The sequence below is a fragment of the Microtus oregoni genome, unplaced genomic scaffold (assembly GCF_018167655.1).
Source record: "Microtus oregoni isolate MIOR12 unplaced genomic scaffold, Mior012 000052F_002, whole genome shotgun sequence".
Classification (NCBI taxonomy): domain Eukaryota; kingdom Metazoa; phylum Chordata; class Mammalia; order Rodentia; family Cricetidae; genus Microtus; species Microtus oregoni.
The window spans coordinates 832,823-850,951 of NW_024543814.1; the positions used below are offsets into that span (position 1 = coordinate 832,823).

The window sequence follows — 18,129 nt, forward strand, 5'->3', positions numbered from 1 at the left end:
TATGTGCGTGTGTGTGTGTGATACACAACAGCCCAGGTGTAAAGGTCAGAAGACAGCTTTCAGAGTTAGCTCTTCTTTCCTCTGTGGGTTTTGGGGATTTAGGTATCATGATTATACATTTGTAAATTTTATTTATATATAATACATATAATATTGATTCACATATTAAGTTTATTTGTGTAAGTAAAGTGTGTCTTTTAGAATTAATTTATCACAACAGGCGTTATTTCTATAAAATAATTTGGTTCATTTTGTTAGTGACATTTTCTTTTCTCACCAATAATCAGTTTTAGTCCAAGACAGTGTCTCATGTTATTTTGCAAAAAAGTTAAATTGCTTTATAATATTTACCAAGCCTAGGAATTAGAATGCTTCATGAAAAGTACTGGCACAGTGTCCACGAGCCTGTGCTATTAATTGCTGCAACTCTCACTGCAATTAGAGCAGAATATGGAAGATTGGCAGTCATTTAGTCATAGAAAGAAAACACAAAGCTTATTTACCAAACTGAAAAGAAATTAGGAAAGCTATTTTCTTCAGATTACATGTCTGCTCAAATGCACTTTCTTAATTATATTTTGTAAGTGATAACTTTTATCTCTTTAATCTCTTGGTTGAAAATTAAACATCAGTTGATTATCCATTAAGCTGCAAATCATGGGTCCTAGGAAATTTGAAAGATACGATTCTAGCCAGGTGTGTGTCTTGAAAAGGTAGTAATAATTCATCATCTGGCTGAAGATGACCAAATCCCTTCCTGTAGAGAGGCAAGGTCGTGGTGTGGACAAACACAAGGTTTGGCTTCAGACCTGTGTATTAAGTTCCCCATAGCACTCTCACTAGCTGCTGGCCCTCCTGGGCCTCCGGTTTCTCAACTGTAAAATGGGAGAAACACCTATACTGAAATCCTTAATGTAAAATGGTAGCTTTACAAATCCCATCAGCTTCAACTGAGCAGTTTTATTAGGACATAGGTTTTATCTGGTTTTGTTTTGTTTTGTTGTTGTTGTTGTTTAGTTTTTTGAGACAGGTGTAGCTTTGGTGCCTGTCTTGGAACTAGCTCTTGTTGACCACGCTGGCCTTGAACTCACAAAGATCCTCCCTCCTCTGCTTCCTGAGTGCCGGGCTTAAAGATGCACACCACCACTGCCCGGCTATCTGTATTTTTTTAAAGATTTCTTTTACTTTTAATCATGTGCATATGTGTGTTTCTATATGTGGGATGTGCGCATGAAAGTGAAGGCACCCATAAGGTCCAAAAGAGAGTGTCAAATCCCTTGAAGCTGGAATTATAGGCAGTTGAGCTGTCTGATGTGGGTGCTAGGGACAGCTCTAGTCCTCTGCAAGAGCAGTGGTATATACCATTAATTGCCAAGTCTTTCTCCAGCTTCTGCTTTTATGTTTTATGGATGAGTTACTCAGGGCTCACATTCTGTACAGTACTTTCCCTCAGCTGCCTGTAGAGCATGGCTGGGGAATGGATATCCTGGATAACACTGATGATTTGATGCGATCGTTCAGTTGTGACCTAGCTGCCCCCAAGGCAGCCACTCTCAGGCTGTTGCCCCTGACACACACATGGTACTGCATGGTCAGGGCTGCTATTGTGGTTGCTGAAACTGCATCCTCAACTGCATCCAGAAACCTGAGGACAGAGAGTTCGTTCTTAATAGAGAGCGCCATTTCCAACCCCATTTGTACTCAATTGCTGATTGTGAGTTTCTCTGAACACATTTCACAAGCTGTAATAACACTGTAGTTGGGGACCACTATGCAAAGTATGTTCCAGAAAAGGAATTTGGCCACATTTTAGTAGAGAATTCTTGTTTGGGGTGACAAGGAAGGTTGGTGAGGCCAGCAGCCGTCTCAAAAGTGAAGACTATCTTGTAGGCACTTGGACGTTCTGGAGTGAGAAAGCTTTGATGCTGAAGCACCTTCTTGCGGGATGGTGAGTGGGGACAGACAGGAAGCCAGGGAAACACTCGACCTACTGAACTGTGCTAGATGGAATATAGGGTATGAGGAAGGCTTGGACTTAGGCAGTAGCACTGGGAATGGACAGGAATAAAAACACCCAAGGAAATCTGGATATGTACAGGTGACCAAGGGGGTTAAGTGGTCAAGGAAGAAAGCAAAAGTTTCTAAATAAATTCTCAGAAAGTAGATTCCTTTCTTTCTCTCAGTTTTCTTCCCCCACCCATCTCTCACTCTTCCATCTTTCTCTTCCTGCCTCCCTCTGTCTTTCTTTTCTTCTTTTTCTTTCTCTTTTTATCCATCCATATTCCTCTTCCCTTTTCTCCCTTTCATTTTGTTCTTTTATACAGAATCTCATTCTTTATCTCAGTCTGTCCTAGAAGTCACTAAATAGCTTAGGATGACCTTGTAGCTCAGTCTGACTTTATTTCATGGAGATTCTCCTATGTCCTGAGTGCTAGGACTACGAGGACCACCACACCTAGTTCTCTATATATCAAATGGCCTTGCAGTCCCAGACTTTGTTGATAGAAACAATCTAGAAAGGCACTGAAACAGAGAGAAAGCAGCATCTGAGATATGCATGGTTTTTAGGGCTCAGCTCATGAAACATACTTTGATTCCCACCAATATGCTGTCTGCTGGAAGTGTTCAGGTAGCCTGCAGAACTGTATTAAAATCCTAGGCAAAATGACTATGTGGTTAGTCACAGCAACACCCTGCTGCCTGAATATAGCTTTTGTTTCAGTAGCCCGAAAGGGAGGGTTTACTGAATGGTCCATCTGGGCATTAGACCAACAAACAAGTAGAATGTTTGAAGTGACCAAGAAAACATTCTATGTTAACCTCAGACTGATGTCATCTGATAGACTCTTCACCTTATCACTTGGGTACAGCCTCCTTAAAGGTGGGGAATTTACATTTTGCTCATTGCTGTAGAACCGTGTCAGGACAGTCTGCTTCCCAGTAGATGCTCAATCAAGGATCCCAAGTGTGGCCTACCACCATCTCCTCTGTGCTGGGCACGGAGCTAATGGCACTGGAGGGATGGATAATGATCAGTTTCATTGTGCAAAATATACTAACCCAGTAAGTCAATGCTAACATCAGATGTCCAGCCATATTGAAAGTATGTACCTTTTTCTTTCTTTGAAAAAACAAACTATAGTGATGATCTAGAACGATTCATGGAAAATCAAGGTGCAGCCAGCCCAGGTGTCCTCATTTTAACAACAAGCCTCAGCAAGCCATTCATGCGACTGGAGAAGTATGTTACTCTCTTGCAAGAGCTGGAGCGACATATGGAGGTAAGGGAAAGCAAGCTTCAGCAAGGTCCTCTGCCCACTGGGGTCCTGTGTGCTGCACAAAGCAATGCTCTGCCTCCAAAGCAGCATTGTTACAAATCCAGAAAGCATCTTGGTTTCCAATACTTCTTGATCTGATCTTCCGTCTTCCCCAAAGATCTCCTAATTTTCCTCTTTATGCAACAAAAGATGGTCCCCCTTCTTCCTGCTGCTCAGTTATAGTACCTCGCCTCTTCACTCATCTCTACCAAGTCTCAGCCCTGTTGCTTCCCTCAAGACGATGCTCATTGATTGACTTAGATTTCCTTTTGTCATCTTGTCTGTAAAGCAGTGGTTCCTAGCCTTTCTAACGCTGTGCCCCTTTGATACAGTTCCTCCTGTTGCCTCAACCACAAAATTATTCCATTGCTATTTCATAACTGTAATTTTGCTACTGTTGTGAATCGTAATATGAGTATGTGATATTCAGGCTATCTGCCATGTGACCCTAAAGGAATCTCAGCCCACAGTTGGGAATTGCTGCTGTAGGTGATGGGCCAGTGGCAATAAGACCTACAAATCTCTATCATTCTGGTGCATTAACTAGCATTACTGTGATAGGAAAAGCACACCAACATCAGAAAACATAAGGAGCGACCAAAAAATGAAATATAAAAAATGTTTGTTGCAGATAGGAACACTGTAGACATTTGCTTTTCTGACCCTGGCATTCCTTAAAAACGGGTCCCATACTCCTGTATTACTGGGCATCAGTATGTCTACAGCAAAGTCCACTCACATTTTTGTTCATGAACTTAAATGTTATTTGTGCAAGTACAATCTTTTCTAAATATAAGAAATTGCAACAAGGTCTGATCATTGAAAACAGTATTTTTAAAACAATTTTTAATTGTAAATATGTTTTACTGCATTCTTTTCTACCCCCAAGTTTCTCCCCTTACCTCCCCATCCAACTTTAAGTTCTTTTTCAAAAAACAACTCCCCAAGCCCCTCAAACCTAGAAAATAAAATACAGCAACACCTAAAAGAACAAAACAAAATCGTCAAACTAACCAAATAAAAGCACACAAAACAAACTGTGGAGCCCATTATTTCTTGGTTATGGAAATGAGAAATCTTACCTCAATAATGATACCTATTATGCTGTTACTAAATATATGATACATTATAAACTATCTTAAAAGTCTATTGTGCTTGGCTAAACACTGCTGCTCTACAAGGTGTATGTATATATGTGTATGAATACATTAAAACATTATCTACCATAAATATTCATAATTTTTCTTGTTAGTTGAAAAGAAAAGATAATAGTAAACTCAAAGGTTATATGCAAAATAGTCAGTTGTATAATATGATAAGTTAAGAATTAAAAAAAATACCAGAATTTAGGATCTCAGTACTTCCAGTAATTAGGCGATTAAGAAATTTTCGGGGGCTGGAGAGATAGCTCAGCAGTTAAGAGTAAATTCTAGTTCAGATCCCGGCACCCAAGTCAGCCAGCTCACAACTGCCTGTCGCTCCAGTGAGCTCCAGAGGGATCCAAAGCCAAAACCTCTGGCCTCCTCTGCCACCTACACTCACATGCGTTCTCTCTCTCTCTCTCTCTCTCTCTCTCTCTCTCTCTCATACTCTACCTCATATGCACAGATAATTAAAAATAAAATAATCTTAAAAGATAAGAATAAATAAAAATTCTTTTGGTTCATAGTTCCATGAATTTTAAGACAGGTGTGGATTCATGTAATCAGTCACCACCATAGTGAAGATATAAGACAATTCCATCACACACACACACACACACACACACACACACACACACACACACACACACACACACGTGCACGCATACACAATTCTGCCTTTTTGTCCTTTTGTGGCCATATGCCCATCCCACCTCATCCAGGGCAGCATCCAGCTTCCTCTAATTCTGTTTTTATTATTTATTTTTAATCACTTCTTTTATTTTTGAGATTATGATATAATTACATCATTTCCTCTTTCCCTCCTCCCTCCAAACCCTCCCGCACACCCCTCTAGCTCTCTTTAACTCATGGCCTCTTTTTTCATTAGCGTTGTTACATGCATATGTGCATATGCTGATATTGTTTTTCAATGTATTCCTTTGATAGGACACTCATCCGGACCATCAAGACATTCTGAAAGCCATCACAGCATTCAAAGCACTCATGGTACGTGGCACTCTCAGACTGTCATTCTCCATTTTGTATACTTTGTTGCTGAAAGAATGGTCTGTGTGTAACAGTTCTTTCTTTCAGCAGTGGTCCTCTGGATGGAACCAATAAGCTCTCAGGACAGTAGTTCAGTGATTGTTACATTTGGTTTTGTTCTCTGCAAATCATGCTTACCTATGAAAGGCTGCCAGACTGAGGGTATAAAGCAATCACATTTGAAAGGCTTGGCCACATTAAGCATTGATGTGTAGGTGGGGGGTTTCCTTTTTTTTTTCTTTGTCTTTACCCCCATTGCTCACCTTAGGTATGTATAACTTGTCATTCTCTGATTGGCATCAATACTGGATTTCACTGTTTATGCCAAAATATGTGAATTCGTTCTTTGCATATGAAAAAAGGAATCTTTCCTAAAAGAAAAAACACATTGTACTAAAATGTAATTGCTTAATATAGATTGCTACCCGAGGTAGCTATCATCTTGCATCTCGAGAATCAAGGTTAGCCTGTCTCCTTGAACCCACTGATGTAAAACCTTTGATGCCATTTCAGAAGGAAAAAAAAAACCCTTTATTTTGAGCAATGTGTTAAATTTAGATATATTTGACATTTCTAAAGCCTTCTGTGGGATTTGACCAATGTTTAGCTTTTGATCCTTGCTAGAAGGTGACTACATAGCCCTCCTCGGCACTTCACTTTTATTGCTTCTGAAAGGTAAATAACTGAGGTGCCAGCGCTTCAAGGGAAAGCTGAAGAGCAGGCAAGGCCTTGGGATATATTTGCACCTGTTGTCAGGCAAAAGAAGTAAAAAATACCTACAGTCTTACATGGCTCAGCTCAGTAGAACAGCTCACTCAAGCCCATGGGTGGCGTGGCACTTGTTGCTACCTGGATCTCTTTGATGCATTCTTCTGTACATGAACACAGAAGACCAGAGGGTCCAGTTCAAAGTCAGAGCCTCAGTTACACAGTGAGTTCGAGGCCAGCCTGGGTTGCACGAGACCCTGTCTGAACAAAGGAGACTAAAATACACCCCTCTAACAAAAAGCAAACGTGCTTCTTGTGTTGGAAAACTCGCTTTGATAGTGGTCATATGTTTACTGCAAATACATATGCTTAAAATCTGTATAATGTATTTATTCCTTAAAGTCTTAGTTAAATGATGCAACAGATTTTTTCCCAAAAAGTATTATACATTCATGTGGACAAAATAGCATAATGAACCATTTGCTTAGACTTCAGTTATTCATTTTGAAATGAGTACTGCTAAATTACTCTAAGATAGCTTTACTCTTCTGAAACAGGTTTTATATCCCTCTATATATTTCATGTCCCACATAGTATTGGCAGACTGTTTCCTGATTTGAATTTCCAATTTAGTCATCATGAAATCCACTTGGATTTGTTTCCCCCCAATCCCTTTAGGAATAAAAATCAGTTTAGTGTTTTGCTAGGCACTGTTGCCCCCTAAACAAAGTCAGGACAGTGCATGTGTTTCATGATAAACTCAGATGTGCTGTGACATAAAAAACATTCTTTTTGCCATTCTCTGTTTTTAAAACTCAGAGAGTACTTTCTCTCCATTTTTCTTATCATCAAGTTGATACCTTGTTAGAGAGTGAGCATAGATCATATAAATGAAATTATGTAGTAATTACAGCCCTATTTGCCCATGGCAGCAAAGGGCTGGTTGCTGTCTTCGCTCTACTTGATGGTACTCTGCGCCTTAACTCTCCACACTCTTCACGGGGAGGGAGCAATAAGCCCCTTCTTACTGCTCCATCTTGATTTCTTGGCAAAATGGAAGCTCTCCTTTCTCCCTATAGCATTGAGAGGCTCAAAGCTATGTAGTGTATTTGTTTGTCTGGCAAGAGCACGGATGGTTATAGAATTCAGGGCAAGCAATAAAGGCCTTCAAGGAGTCAAAAAACATACCTTATTTTGAACTTGCTTTGGGTCTGGGAGCTTTCCCCATCTCTCTTACCAGAATCACTTTTGCATCTGTAGGGGCAGTGCCAAGATCTGAGAAAGAGAAAACAACTGGAATTGCAGATCCTTTCGGAACCTATTCAGGCATGGGAAGGAGACGATATTAAGAGCCTGGGGAATGTGATCTTCATGTCGCAAGTGATGGTGCAGTACGGAACCTGTGAGGTCAGCCCTCGCCATTGCTGCTCTTATACTTTCCTTTCCTTTACTTGTTCTTCCATCAAGGGCAACTGGGGTAGAGGGAGAGGGAATAGAAAATATAGGGTAACTTTGAGGCACATTTAGATGGCGATATCAACCGAAAAGGGTGGCTTATGGGATGCAGAAGATGGCAGCTACACTTTAGACCTGCCGGATTTCACAAGACCCTTGGTGTCTATCTGCATGGAGATGCCCTGTGAGCAGCTTTTTATGCACTATGGGAATGTAGGTGAGAGGTCCGCATTCAGGACAGAGATTTAGACTCTCTGACAAATGTACCTTTCTAGAAAGTACTTATCCAAAGAGAAGCACAGAGGTCCTCTTTCTCTTAGGGACCAGGGTAGGAAAGACATATCATGTCACCTGGTATGATTTATTGGATGTTAGCATTGTCTCCCCCTCCATAAACACCTTCCTATACTCTCTGATGTGCTTGTGGCAAAGATTCATTACTGTGGGTTGGTAAGCAATCTCATTAAAAATGCAGATACCCTGGGGAAGGTTAATGCAGTAAGGGTAACTATTAGTCATTCATATCTTTGGGATAAAATCCTTGGGTGAAAGGAGGGGGAAGCATTGTGGGACTCTGTAGGGGAATAGAAAAGAACTGGGGGTTGTAGTGTCACTGAAATTCCTGGAGGAGTAATTGAAAGTGGCCAGCAAGCTTAGTGTTCTGGAAGGTTCAGAGGTCAAGGAGTGTAAGGACAAAAAGAAGCCATCGGATTTCGCTAGAAGGCAGTTATTGATGAGTTTGAGAAAGCGGGGGGGGGGGGGGTGCAATTAGCGAGGAATCAATGGAGAGAAAATGAGGGGAGCAAGTGATTTGGCCATAAGATGTCAAGAAATGAGATATTATGAATGAAGAGCCACATGGGGTGAGCAAGGGCCTTAAGACAGCGATGAACATATGTTAAAGGCAAAAGAGGAGGAACTAGTTAAACAGGAAAGGCTGCTGAAGAAGCGCAATGTCTGTGGAGGGGAAACGAGACAAGAGAAAGATGGGAGAGTTGTTCTACCAGTTCTAAAGGTTCGCTCTATTCAAGTGGGGAGGAGATTGAGGAGATAGCTGTGAGAATAATTACGTCAAATGGGTTTTTTTTTTTTTTTGGTTTTTTAAGACAGGATTTGTTTTGTGTAGCCTTGGTTGCCCTAGAACTAGCTCTGCAACCAGGCTGACCTTAAACTCACAGAGTTACACTTGTCTCTGCCTCAGGATGGACTTTTTGTACCTATTAATTTTGACTCTGTTAAGGGGATCAGAGCGGCCCTATGTGTTAAGTTTATTTTAGTGCAATCAAAACCTATAGTTGACAATAATGCATTATAATAATCTTAAAAGAGCTAGAAGAGAGAGTTTCTTTTCACTAATAAGCAGTTTATCCGTTGGTTTGTTTATCATGTATGCACATATGTGCATTGGGCAGAAGACACTGGGAGGGGTTGATTCTCTCCTTCGGCCACATGGGACCTGAGAATTAAGCTCATGTCTTCAAATCATCCACCAGACCTGCTGTCAGATGAGTCGTGATAGCACCAGCCCACTGGCCCTAGAAAGGACTTTGAGTAAGCTTGTCAGGAAGAATTGACAAAGTTTAAGATAGAAGACACACTAATAACTTGGATTTGGTCATTGCATAATGTATAATGTATAATGCAATGCCACATTGTTTCTTATAAGTGTGTACAAATATGTTATGTGCCAATCCAAAAAAAAAAAAAAAGAACCATGAAATTGGCCTGAGGGTGAAGAGGACAGTGGATTTAGTATGCACAAGGCCCTGTGTTGTATTTCCAACATCATACACAGAGACCAAATAATCCACACCAGTTTTTAAAAATGTATTTACATCTTTGTCTTACACATCATACAGTAACTATCTCTCTCTGTGTGTATGTGTGTGTGTGTGTTCATATGTATGCTTTTCAGAGGAGGCTGGAGGTTGATAATAAATGTCTTCCTCTATTACATTCCAATTTTATTTCTTACTTTAACTGGAGCTTACCGATTTTTGTCTAGACTGGATAGCCAATAGGCCCCTAGATCCCCTTGGCTGTGACCCTACAGCACTCAGTATTTTAGATGCTTGCTGCTATGCTGGGCAAATACCTGTTTGCTAGGAACCCTAACCCAGGCCCTCATGCTTGAGCAGCAGTACTTTAGCCACTGAGTCCACAATTATCCTACTGTTAATGATTAGAAGTAATTTAATGACTGGAAATATTAGAAGACTATAAATTTATTTTTTATTTATTAAAAAAATTTATTTTACAACCTAATCTGTTTCCCCTCCCTCCTCTCCTTCAATTTCCTCTCCCCACCCTCCTTTATCCTCCTCCCCTCCTCCTCTGTTCAGAAAGGGGCAGGCCTCCCATGGGTGTCAACAAAGCCTGGCACATCAAGTTGAGGCAGGACCAAGTCCCTCCCCACTGCATCAAGGCTTGGCAAGGCAACCCAGCATGGCGAATAGGTTCCCCAAAGCCAGCTCAAGCACCAGGGACAGGTTCTGATCTCACTACTAGGAGCCCCACAAACAGACCAAGCCACACAACTGTTACACACAGAGGGCCTAGGTTGGTCCCATGCAGGCTACATTGTTGTTGGTCTGGAGTCCGTGAGCTCCCACGATCTTGGGTCAGCTGTAACAGACCATAAATTTCTTATCTGCTGAAATCAGCTTCACTTAGCTACTATTCGAAGTAAAGTTATATTTTAGTTACGGGAATTTTGAGACAGAGTTACTTTGTGTCCGGAACTAGCAGTCACACTGTTCCAGAATCTGTGTGGGTTCTGATCCTCACACACTCCGGGAATAATCACATACTTGTTTGGCACTTTTGAGTTTTATCTTTTTATCATTTTCTAATTCACTGCCAATGCTCAGGTCGATGACTAGGTAAGGCCTGTATATTTTTATTTCAATAACATTTTTTTTCGTTTATTTTACACACCAACCAGTTTCCCCTCCTTCCTCCTCTCCTGTCCCCTTTCCTCTCCCCATACACCCCTCCTATCCACTCCTCCTCTATCTCCATTCAGAGAGGGCCAGGCCTCCCATGGGCTTGCACAAGGCATGGCACATCTAGTTGAGGCGGGACTGAGCTACTTCCCTCACATGGAGGCGGGGCCAGGTAATCCAGCATGGGGAACAGGCTCCCCCAAAAGCCAACTAAGTGCCAGGAAGAAGTCCTGCCCTCACTGTTAGAAGCCTTCCTAAGAGACCAAGCTACACGATTGTCACACACATGCGGAGGGCCTAGGTCGGTCCCGTGCAGGCCCCATGACTGTTGGTCCAGCGTCCATGAGCTGCCAGGAGCTCAGGTCAGATGTCTCTGTGGGTTCCCCAACCTTGACTCCCCTGGCTGGTACAATCCCTCCTCCCTTTCTTCCACAAGACTCTTGGAGCTCAGCATAGCGCTTGTCTGTGGATCTCTGGTAAGGCCTGGGTTTTGAAGCAGTGCTTGCGGGTGGTCCTAACAAAAATGGTTCAATGATTTCCCGTTCATGATTTTTATTCTACTTCAGGAAAAAGAGGAGCGATATTTTATGCTGTTTTCAAATGTCTTGATAATGTTGTCTGCAAGTCCTCGGATGAGTGGCTTTATCTATCAGGTGAGTAGCTCCGAATGAAAGAAATGAGCAGAGGCCAGATGCAAACAGGTTTCTCCTCAGACGTGATATAGGCACCATGGCATTTGGAGCTCAAGCCGGCAAAGGGAAAATGTTCGAAACCTTCCATAATGAACCTGCTTGTGACAACAGATGTTCTTGAGATCAAAGACCTTTGTCGTCACATAATCCTGTCCCAGCTATCTGCTGCTCCGCCTATGAGCTAAGTTTCCAGTTGTGTAAATAGAAATCTAAATCTATGATTGGATAAATTAGTAACAACTGTTTACAGACCCGTCTGGGTACTGCTGAATGTCACAAAGCTGGGACTTTATCCTGTGATTGTTATATTGTAGACATATTAAATTATTTGGGCTTGTAAGAAGCTGGTCCTTAAATGCCTTAGGGGATGAAACCTCCCTCAGCCTGTTTCCAAAATGTAGACCATTATGCTGTGATTCTCTGTTATATGTGGTCCTGGCCATTACTCCCTTTCATAAAATGTGGGCCTTTGCTTTTCAGTTCATATAAAAATACGGTCGAAAGCAAACTGTTCGAAATCGTGAGCTTAGGATTTAGGGTGCATTAGCCAAACACACACTTCTCCCTTGCTTTCTTTTCTAATTGAAATCTAGACTAGGGCAATATTATCTATTGTCAGACTAGTGAAATATGTCTAGCCATGTGGTTTCTGGGAAGATCAAAAGTATGAGAGAAATATGTACAGTCACAGAATTAATAAGAATGTTCTTTCTTCTGCTAGGGAAAAATACCAGTAGCAGGGATGGTGGTGAATAGAGTAGATGAAATTGAAGGGAATGACTGCACATTTGAAATCACAGGTATGCCCTTTTCTCCTTCTCATGTACCTACTTCAGATCCTTTTTGGAAGCAAGTGGAGTTTAAACAAATAAATGCTATTCTTTTCTCCCATATAGCCCCTAATCAGGTTTGACAGGGATATGGCAAAGCCCTTTCCACTCCCCAGGACAACTAGAGTAGACTAAGAAAACAATGAAGCTTCTTGTCATTTCATTGCCTCGGCTTTGCCATTACTTTCCATCTTTTCTTGTATCAAAGCTACTTGTGAGAACTGGAGAATAACAAAATGGACCGACCTTCTCCTTCTCTGACATGTGGTCCATGGTGGCCAAGAAGCCAAAGGGGTGGACTTTTGTCTCCAATCTTATCAGCCGGTAAACTGGCAAGGTGTGGTTGTGTTCTAAATAGCCATGAAACTTTCTATACAAATTAAGCCCAATATTCAAATTCTCTCTGACATTTTAGGCTATTGTCCCCTTTGCCAGGCCTCTGTGATTTCCTTGTAATGGCTGTACTTGTACGTGGATGTCACAGTGGTGAAAACAGTGTTAACGTCCTTAGACCTTATCAAACCCTGTATTCAGCACTAAGGAGCCTATAATTTGGTATTATTTTTTAACTGGTTTCAACTACGTGTTGTTCTATCTTGGACACTGGGCAAACCAGTGCTATAGTCGTGGACTAGGCTATGGACTAGATAGCCAGTCAGTGCACTTCCAGTTTTAGATTGCAAGTGTGTTTGTTGTGAGGTTTTATGCTGTGTCTAAGATTCTATAAAGTGATAGGAATCCATGAAGGTTTTAGAAATAAAAATGAATAATCATTTGCCATATTTACAACTCCTCTGTTCCGAATACTGAAGTTTGAAAGGGTTATTTCATAGAAAGGAAGACTCCTGAAAGTAGATGCCCAACTGAAGTACGCTTGTGAGTAAGACACAACCTTGTGTTTGGTTTCTAAATGTTCATACTTGGCCGATCCAGGTAACATGATAGAGAGAACTGTGGTCTATTGCAACAATAGCCAGGACTTCCAGGAATGGCTGGAGCAGCTGAACAGACTGACCAGAGGACCAGCCTCTTCCAGCTCATTGTCTAAGACCTCGTCATCATCCTGTAGTGGGCATTCTGTAAGTAGTTCCCTGGGACTCGTCAAGTACTGGGATGAGCGAAGTGGTGGGACTATTAAAGTATTAGGGATTATTCAAGTTTTGTCGGACGTTGCCTGCTAAAGCCTTCTAAAAATCCGCAGCGAGCATGCCCTTTGACTTTGGGTGGTCTCTGTAGATTTTGAAGTACAGTTAAACCTCACTAATTCTGATTTCTTATCATTGTGAGGCCCATTGAAATTAATAAAGTATTTCAGTTAAATATGTGTGATTTTGGTCAGCAGCAGTCTTAGGTACTCAGCTAACCGCTAGTCAAGTGTCTCCCACCAGAGGACCTTCTAAGAGAATTTAATGATAAACAAGATTTATTTGTTTCATAACTGTTATTCTCACCTTAATCACATGCCACGTCAAAGCAAGTAGTTCACCTCTCTGAATGCCTAAAATCTTCATGTAATCTTGTGCACACTTTCATATCTGCTCAGTAACCTGCATGAAAGGTAAACACTCAGCATTGACATCTGAATTCTCGGAAATCTAGAATCTATGGAGTTGGAGTTAATGAGATTTTACTGTACTTGCTGGGTGAAATGGAAGCTTTCCTCGGTTGTCTGTTAACGCTCCACCTTGTAATGCCAATATCCCTATTCTGAGTGCTGTGTGTCGTGGTGGTGGAACATAGGCTTTGGCATCAAGTCTGGGTTCAAATCTTGTCTTTGCCATCTTCTAGCCAGTCGCTTCGCTTCTCTGAGCCTGTTGTTGTCTACTCTGACAAAAGAGCCCACTTAAGAATCTAACTGAGTGCCAAACACATCACTGAAACTCGAACGGTTTCTGTTGTTCCACTTTCCTCCCTTACAGAGGACACATTTCCACTGTAAATGGAATTGCAGAAAGGAGAGGACAGGATCATGGAACGCCAAGTCCGTTTCTAATGTTGTTTAGAAACTGTTAAGTTTTCCGACTGGACAATTTTACTATTCCATCTTCCCCCTTTGTGTCTGGCTTTGCTGATCCAATGGAGCTATTGCCATTTTCTCACTGCGTGGTACCAGGTCGGGTTCAGATGGCAGATTGCCAGCATCTCATGAGACATTTTCCCAGTCTTTTAGCTCTACTGGACAGCCCCGAGGACCCTTGGAGCCTCCTCAAATTATAAAACCGTGGAGTTTAAGTTGCCTACGACCTGCACCTCCACTTAGACCATCAGCAGCACTAGGTTATAAAGAGGTAATTTTGCTACATATGATATAAAATGCTTCTGACAAGCTAATTTTAGAGCTTATCGCAAATAGTTCAGAGAGAATATGCTAGAATTTATGATAGGATATAATGATATATATATACACATACAAATGTGTATATATATATCAGTCTTGAATTGCTAGATTCAGTGATTGTTTCTTAATTTTCCATTTCCCTGTTCTCCATCTACAGACATTGATGGAACTGAGCAGTTCAAATGCTTCTCTAGTCTATTTAAGTTCCTCCGTTGTCTCTCCACATGGCAACAATAATTCTTTAGTTAACTATGTACACACGTCTCAAAGCAGAAGCGCTTCATTGAGAGCTGCTTTTCCAATCAAACACCCAGTTCTGCACTCGTGGCATGTTGTTCAATGAAACCCAGTCAGTAAAATGTCATGAGACCAAGCCATGTGTCTCAACTAAGAAAGCAGAGTCTGCTGTAGTGAGAAGAAGAGAAGATTGTAATTAGAGGAATGCCTTTTTATAGAGAGGCTTCTCAGTTTCAGCCTCCCTCACAGGGCATCTGATATTTGCCTCGTGTGCTGCCAAGATCTACCATGACCAGGGTGTCTGTCTGGTCCTTTTCTCTAGAAGGGCAGTCAAGGCGCGGTAGTCTCTAGCTCCCAGAACTACTCAAGTGTTACCTTTTCCACCGAGTGAGGTTCCCCCTTATTTATTTCTAATTATTTCTTATTTCAGAGAACATGCTCATTTATTAATAACTGCTCCTAAGGTCTTGTTGTATGAAGCATAGTTGCTGACAGTTACAATTCTCTGTCCCTTGTGTTTTGATCTTAGAGACTACTCAGTTTGGAGTGTTTTTTGACTTGAGCAACCATGCTTCTGCTCCAATTCATTGTTGCCTCCATTTCTCAGAGTGATAAAACAGAACAATATATAGATGCTGGAGGATTTTTTTTTAACTCTTTCAACTGGCTGATAGGAGGCATGACTCGAGCATTTAAAAAAAAAAAATAACTTCAGAATTTGGGCAGGAAGTGGTTTCACAGGTTTGCTTTGAAACTGACCTGCAACCATTCATCTCTCTTTGATCACTTAAACCAGGAGTGCCACTTCATAGTATCCTATTCCCCTTTTTAATAATGGACATGTTGCAACTGTCAGTTACTAAACTCATACCAAGGTGAGCTCTGAAGGGTAAAGTTGGCTTAATCCTTCACATAACTAACCCATTAAAACTAAGGCATGATCACTGTGTTTCTGCTGGGGGAAGAGAGTTATTAATATATTCTTGCTATGTACTGTGCATTTCGGTGATTTTCCGGCATTTGTAATTCTGCACAGAACTGGATTCTTTGGACTTTTGCATGAGGATATTGCATCTGAAACTAATGTGGGAATTGTGGTGATATTCTCTCCATGTAATTTATGATAACACTAACATTTCAAATATTGTTTTAGAATTATTGATAAATGGATTTGGTCATTATAACCATCGACCTCTCACGCTCATCTTCTCTTTCTTTACATATTCATTTTAGAGGATGTCTTATATCTTAAAGGTAAGGGTAGAACAGTGGCATCGTAATGTTGTTGTGCTGTAAACTTTGATGAATGAAGCTTTCCTTTATGCTTGTTTTGTCCCTTGCTATATAATTGGCTAAAATGTGAAGATGCAATTCTGACATGTAAGTACTTTCTTCAAAAGCAGGCTTGTGTTTGATACGTGCAACATGTTACTTTATATATCATGCCTTTAAGATGCTCGTTTTCCTATGTTTTTAATGCTAGCTTTTCCTCCTTTTTTTTTTTTAAAAAAGCACGTGTGGTTTTTTATGTTTGTCTCTTTTCAAGTCTAAGTGGACCACTGTGGCTAAGTGAAGGCAATTAAATTATTTGTTTCGTATATTTTAAAGTACTAATTATTATTCCTGTATTAGATAGATATATTCATACATACATAGATGATGGGCAACATGTAATGTCAGGATAATACCTTGGGATTTGAAGTGTAAGACTGTAAGAGTCCAATCTGTTTACTTTCATATTAACATTGAACTGTTTTTTTAATTACTAGTTATGCATATGACAAAACCCAAACTCACTGGTTTTCATCTCCACTGGGTACTAATTAAAAGTGTGGCTTTGGCTGTATATAATCGAAAGTTATTTGTCAGAAAACCCTTCATGAAATTCTCCTCTCTGAGAGAATAACGTAGACTCTCCACCTTAATTTTCCCATCCAACTGACAGGAATTCTAGTTTTCTTTGTTGGACTGCGTTAAACAAAATTTGCTCAAATAGTTTTAAACTCTTATAACAGAGACACATGTTCTGACAGTAGTTACATCTTCAAATCATCCATGGGGAACATCAACCAAGTTAGGAATTCTGGTACTCTTCTGGGGTTGAAATTCCATTACTCTTGCTGCAGATGGTACCCTAAAGGCACTGACCCTTCTGCACAATCTGCATCCTTCTTCATTCTTATTCTCATTCCTATGGCAACTGAGAGTGGAATGTGATTGCCTGTGCTTTGTTGAACCTTTTCAAGTTTATTGAAGCCATTTTTAGTGTGTGTAATCTAAAATTCTGACACTTTCCTAATGGATGCTATCGCGATGAGAGATGCATTTGGACTCATTTTATTGGCTCTATTTTGATTTCTATTTGGGAGAGAATGTTAATTCACAGAGAAACTGTTATCCTTACAGGAATCTAGTAAGAGCCCCAAGACAATGAAGAAGTTTCTTCACAAAAGAAAGACGGAGAGAAAAGCCTCTGAGGAAGACTACGTGATTAGGAAAAGTAAGTGTTCCGTACGTTTGCCAAGTTATTTATGCGTGAACACAAACATGAGAATTTTTTAAAAAGCAGATAATTAGAGCAGTTTGTTCTTGGCATCAGCTGTTATAAAAATATGTGGAAAATTTGGTTACTTCTAAGACTTCTGAATAAGCTGTCCCCCGCTGCCCTTCCAGATGACTCTACCGTTTTCCTGCTGCAGGACACTTCACTCCACCTGGTTTAGCCCCCCCCCCCCGCATGGGGCCCATTTGCTATGGACATATTTTTTCCCTTTAAATTTCTGATGCCTGAGATATTTTCTGAACAAATAGACTAAATGGACTGGAGGACAGAACTCCTTCTGGCAGTCTAGTGTTCAGGGATGTTCTCAGATGATCCCGGAGTCAGTCTGATGACATTCGGAAAGGGTGCTTTATCTAGAGAGTTGATAAAGTCAGTCAAGTGATAGGCCTGTATTTGGCTCTAAAATTGTGAACAAGGAGTCAGTGATGCAGCAGCATTGCATGTACCAGCTGCAAGTCTAGCCTGGATCAATCTTTGCTGTGGCTAGGGGCATAGTTCAGTTTATAGAGTGCTTGCGTTGCAAGCACAGAGTGCCACATAAGCCAGGCACGGGCAGCATGTTCCTGTAAACCCCACTTGGGAGGTGAAGGTAGCAGCAACAGAAGTTCACGTTTATCCTCAGCCTGGGTTACATGAGACCCTGTCATAATATAATAATATAATGTCAGATTAAAAGTAAATATTTGCTGAACTCCAATTCCTGCAACCCCAGTCCTATCCACAACTAACCTTATTAGTGGAGCATTGCCATCTGAGCATTTAAAGACTGAGATGGAGGGGGGGGGAGAATTAATGATACACTGGCTGGTTGAGAAGATAAGCGGGGTTAATAGGGCAAAGCTCTTAAAGAAGGCA

The 18,129-nt window shown here is 40.9% G+C and overlaps 1 protein-coding gene across 1 annotated transcript in view; it reads left to right on the forward strand.

Moving 5' to 3' along the window:
- Nucleotides 1-18,129, forward strand: part of LOC121437374 (rho guanine nucleotide exchange factor 6-like) — a 119,751-nt gene that overhangs the window by 92,990 nt on the left and 8,632 nt on the right. The window contains 9 exon segments of the mRNA XM_041637258.1: nucleotides 3,143-3,281; nucleotides 5,408-5,467; nucleotides 7,475-7,621; nucleotides 11,181-11,267; nucleotides 12,028-12,106; nucleotides 13,070-13,215; nucleotides 14,299-14,424; nucleotides 15,945-15,965; nucleotides 17,118-17,211. Of these exon segments, the coding sequence (XP_041493192.1) occupies nucleotides 3,143-3,281; nucleotides 5,408-5,467; nucleotides 7,475-7,621; nucleotides 11,181-11,267; nucleotides 12,028-12,106; nucleotides 13,070-13,215; nucleotides 14,299-14,424; nucleotides 15,945-15,965; nucleotides 17,118-17,211 (899 nt within the window).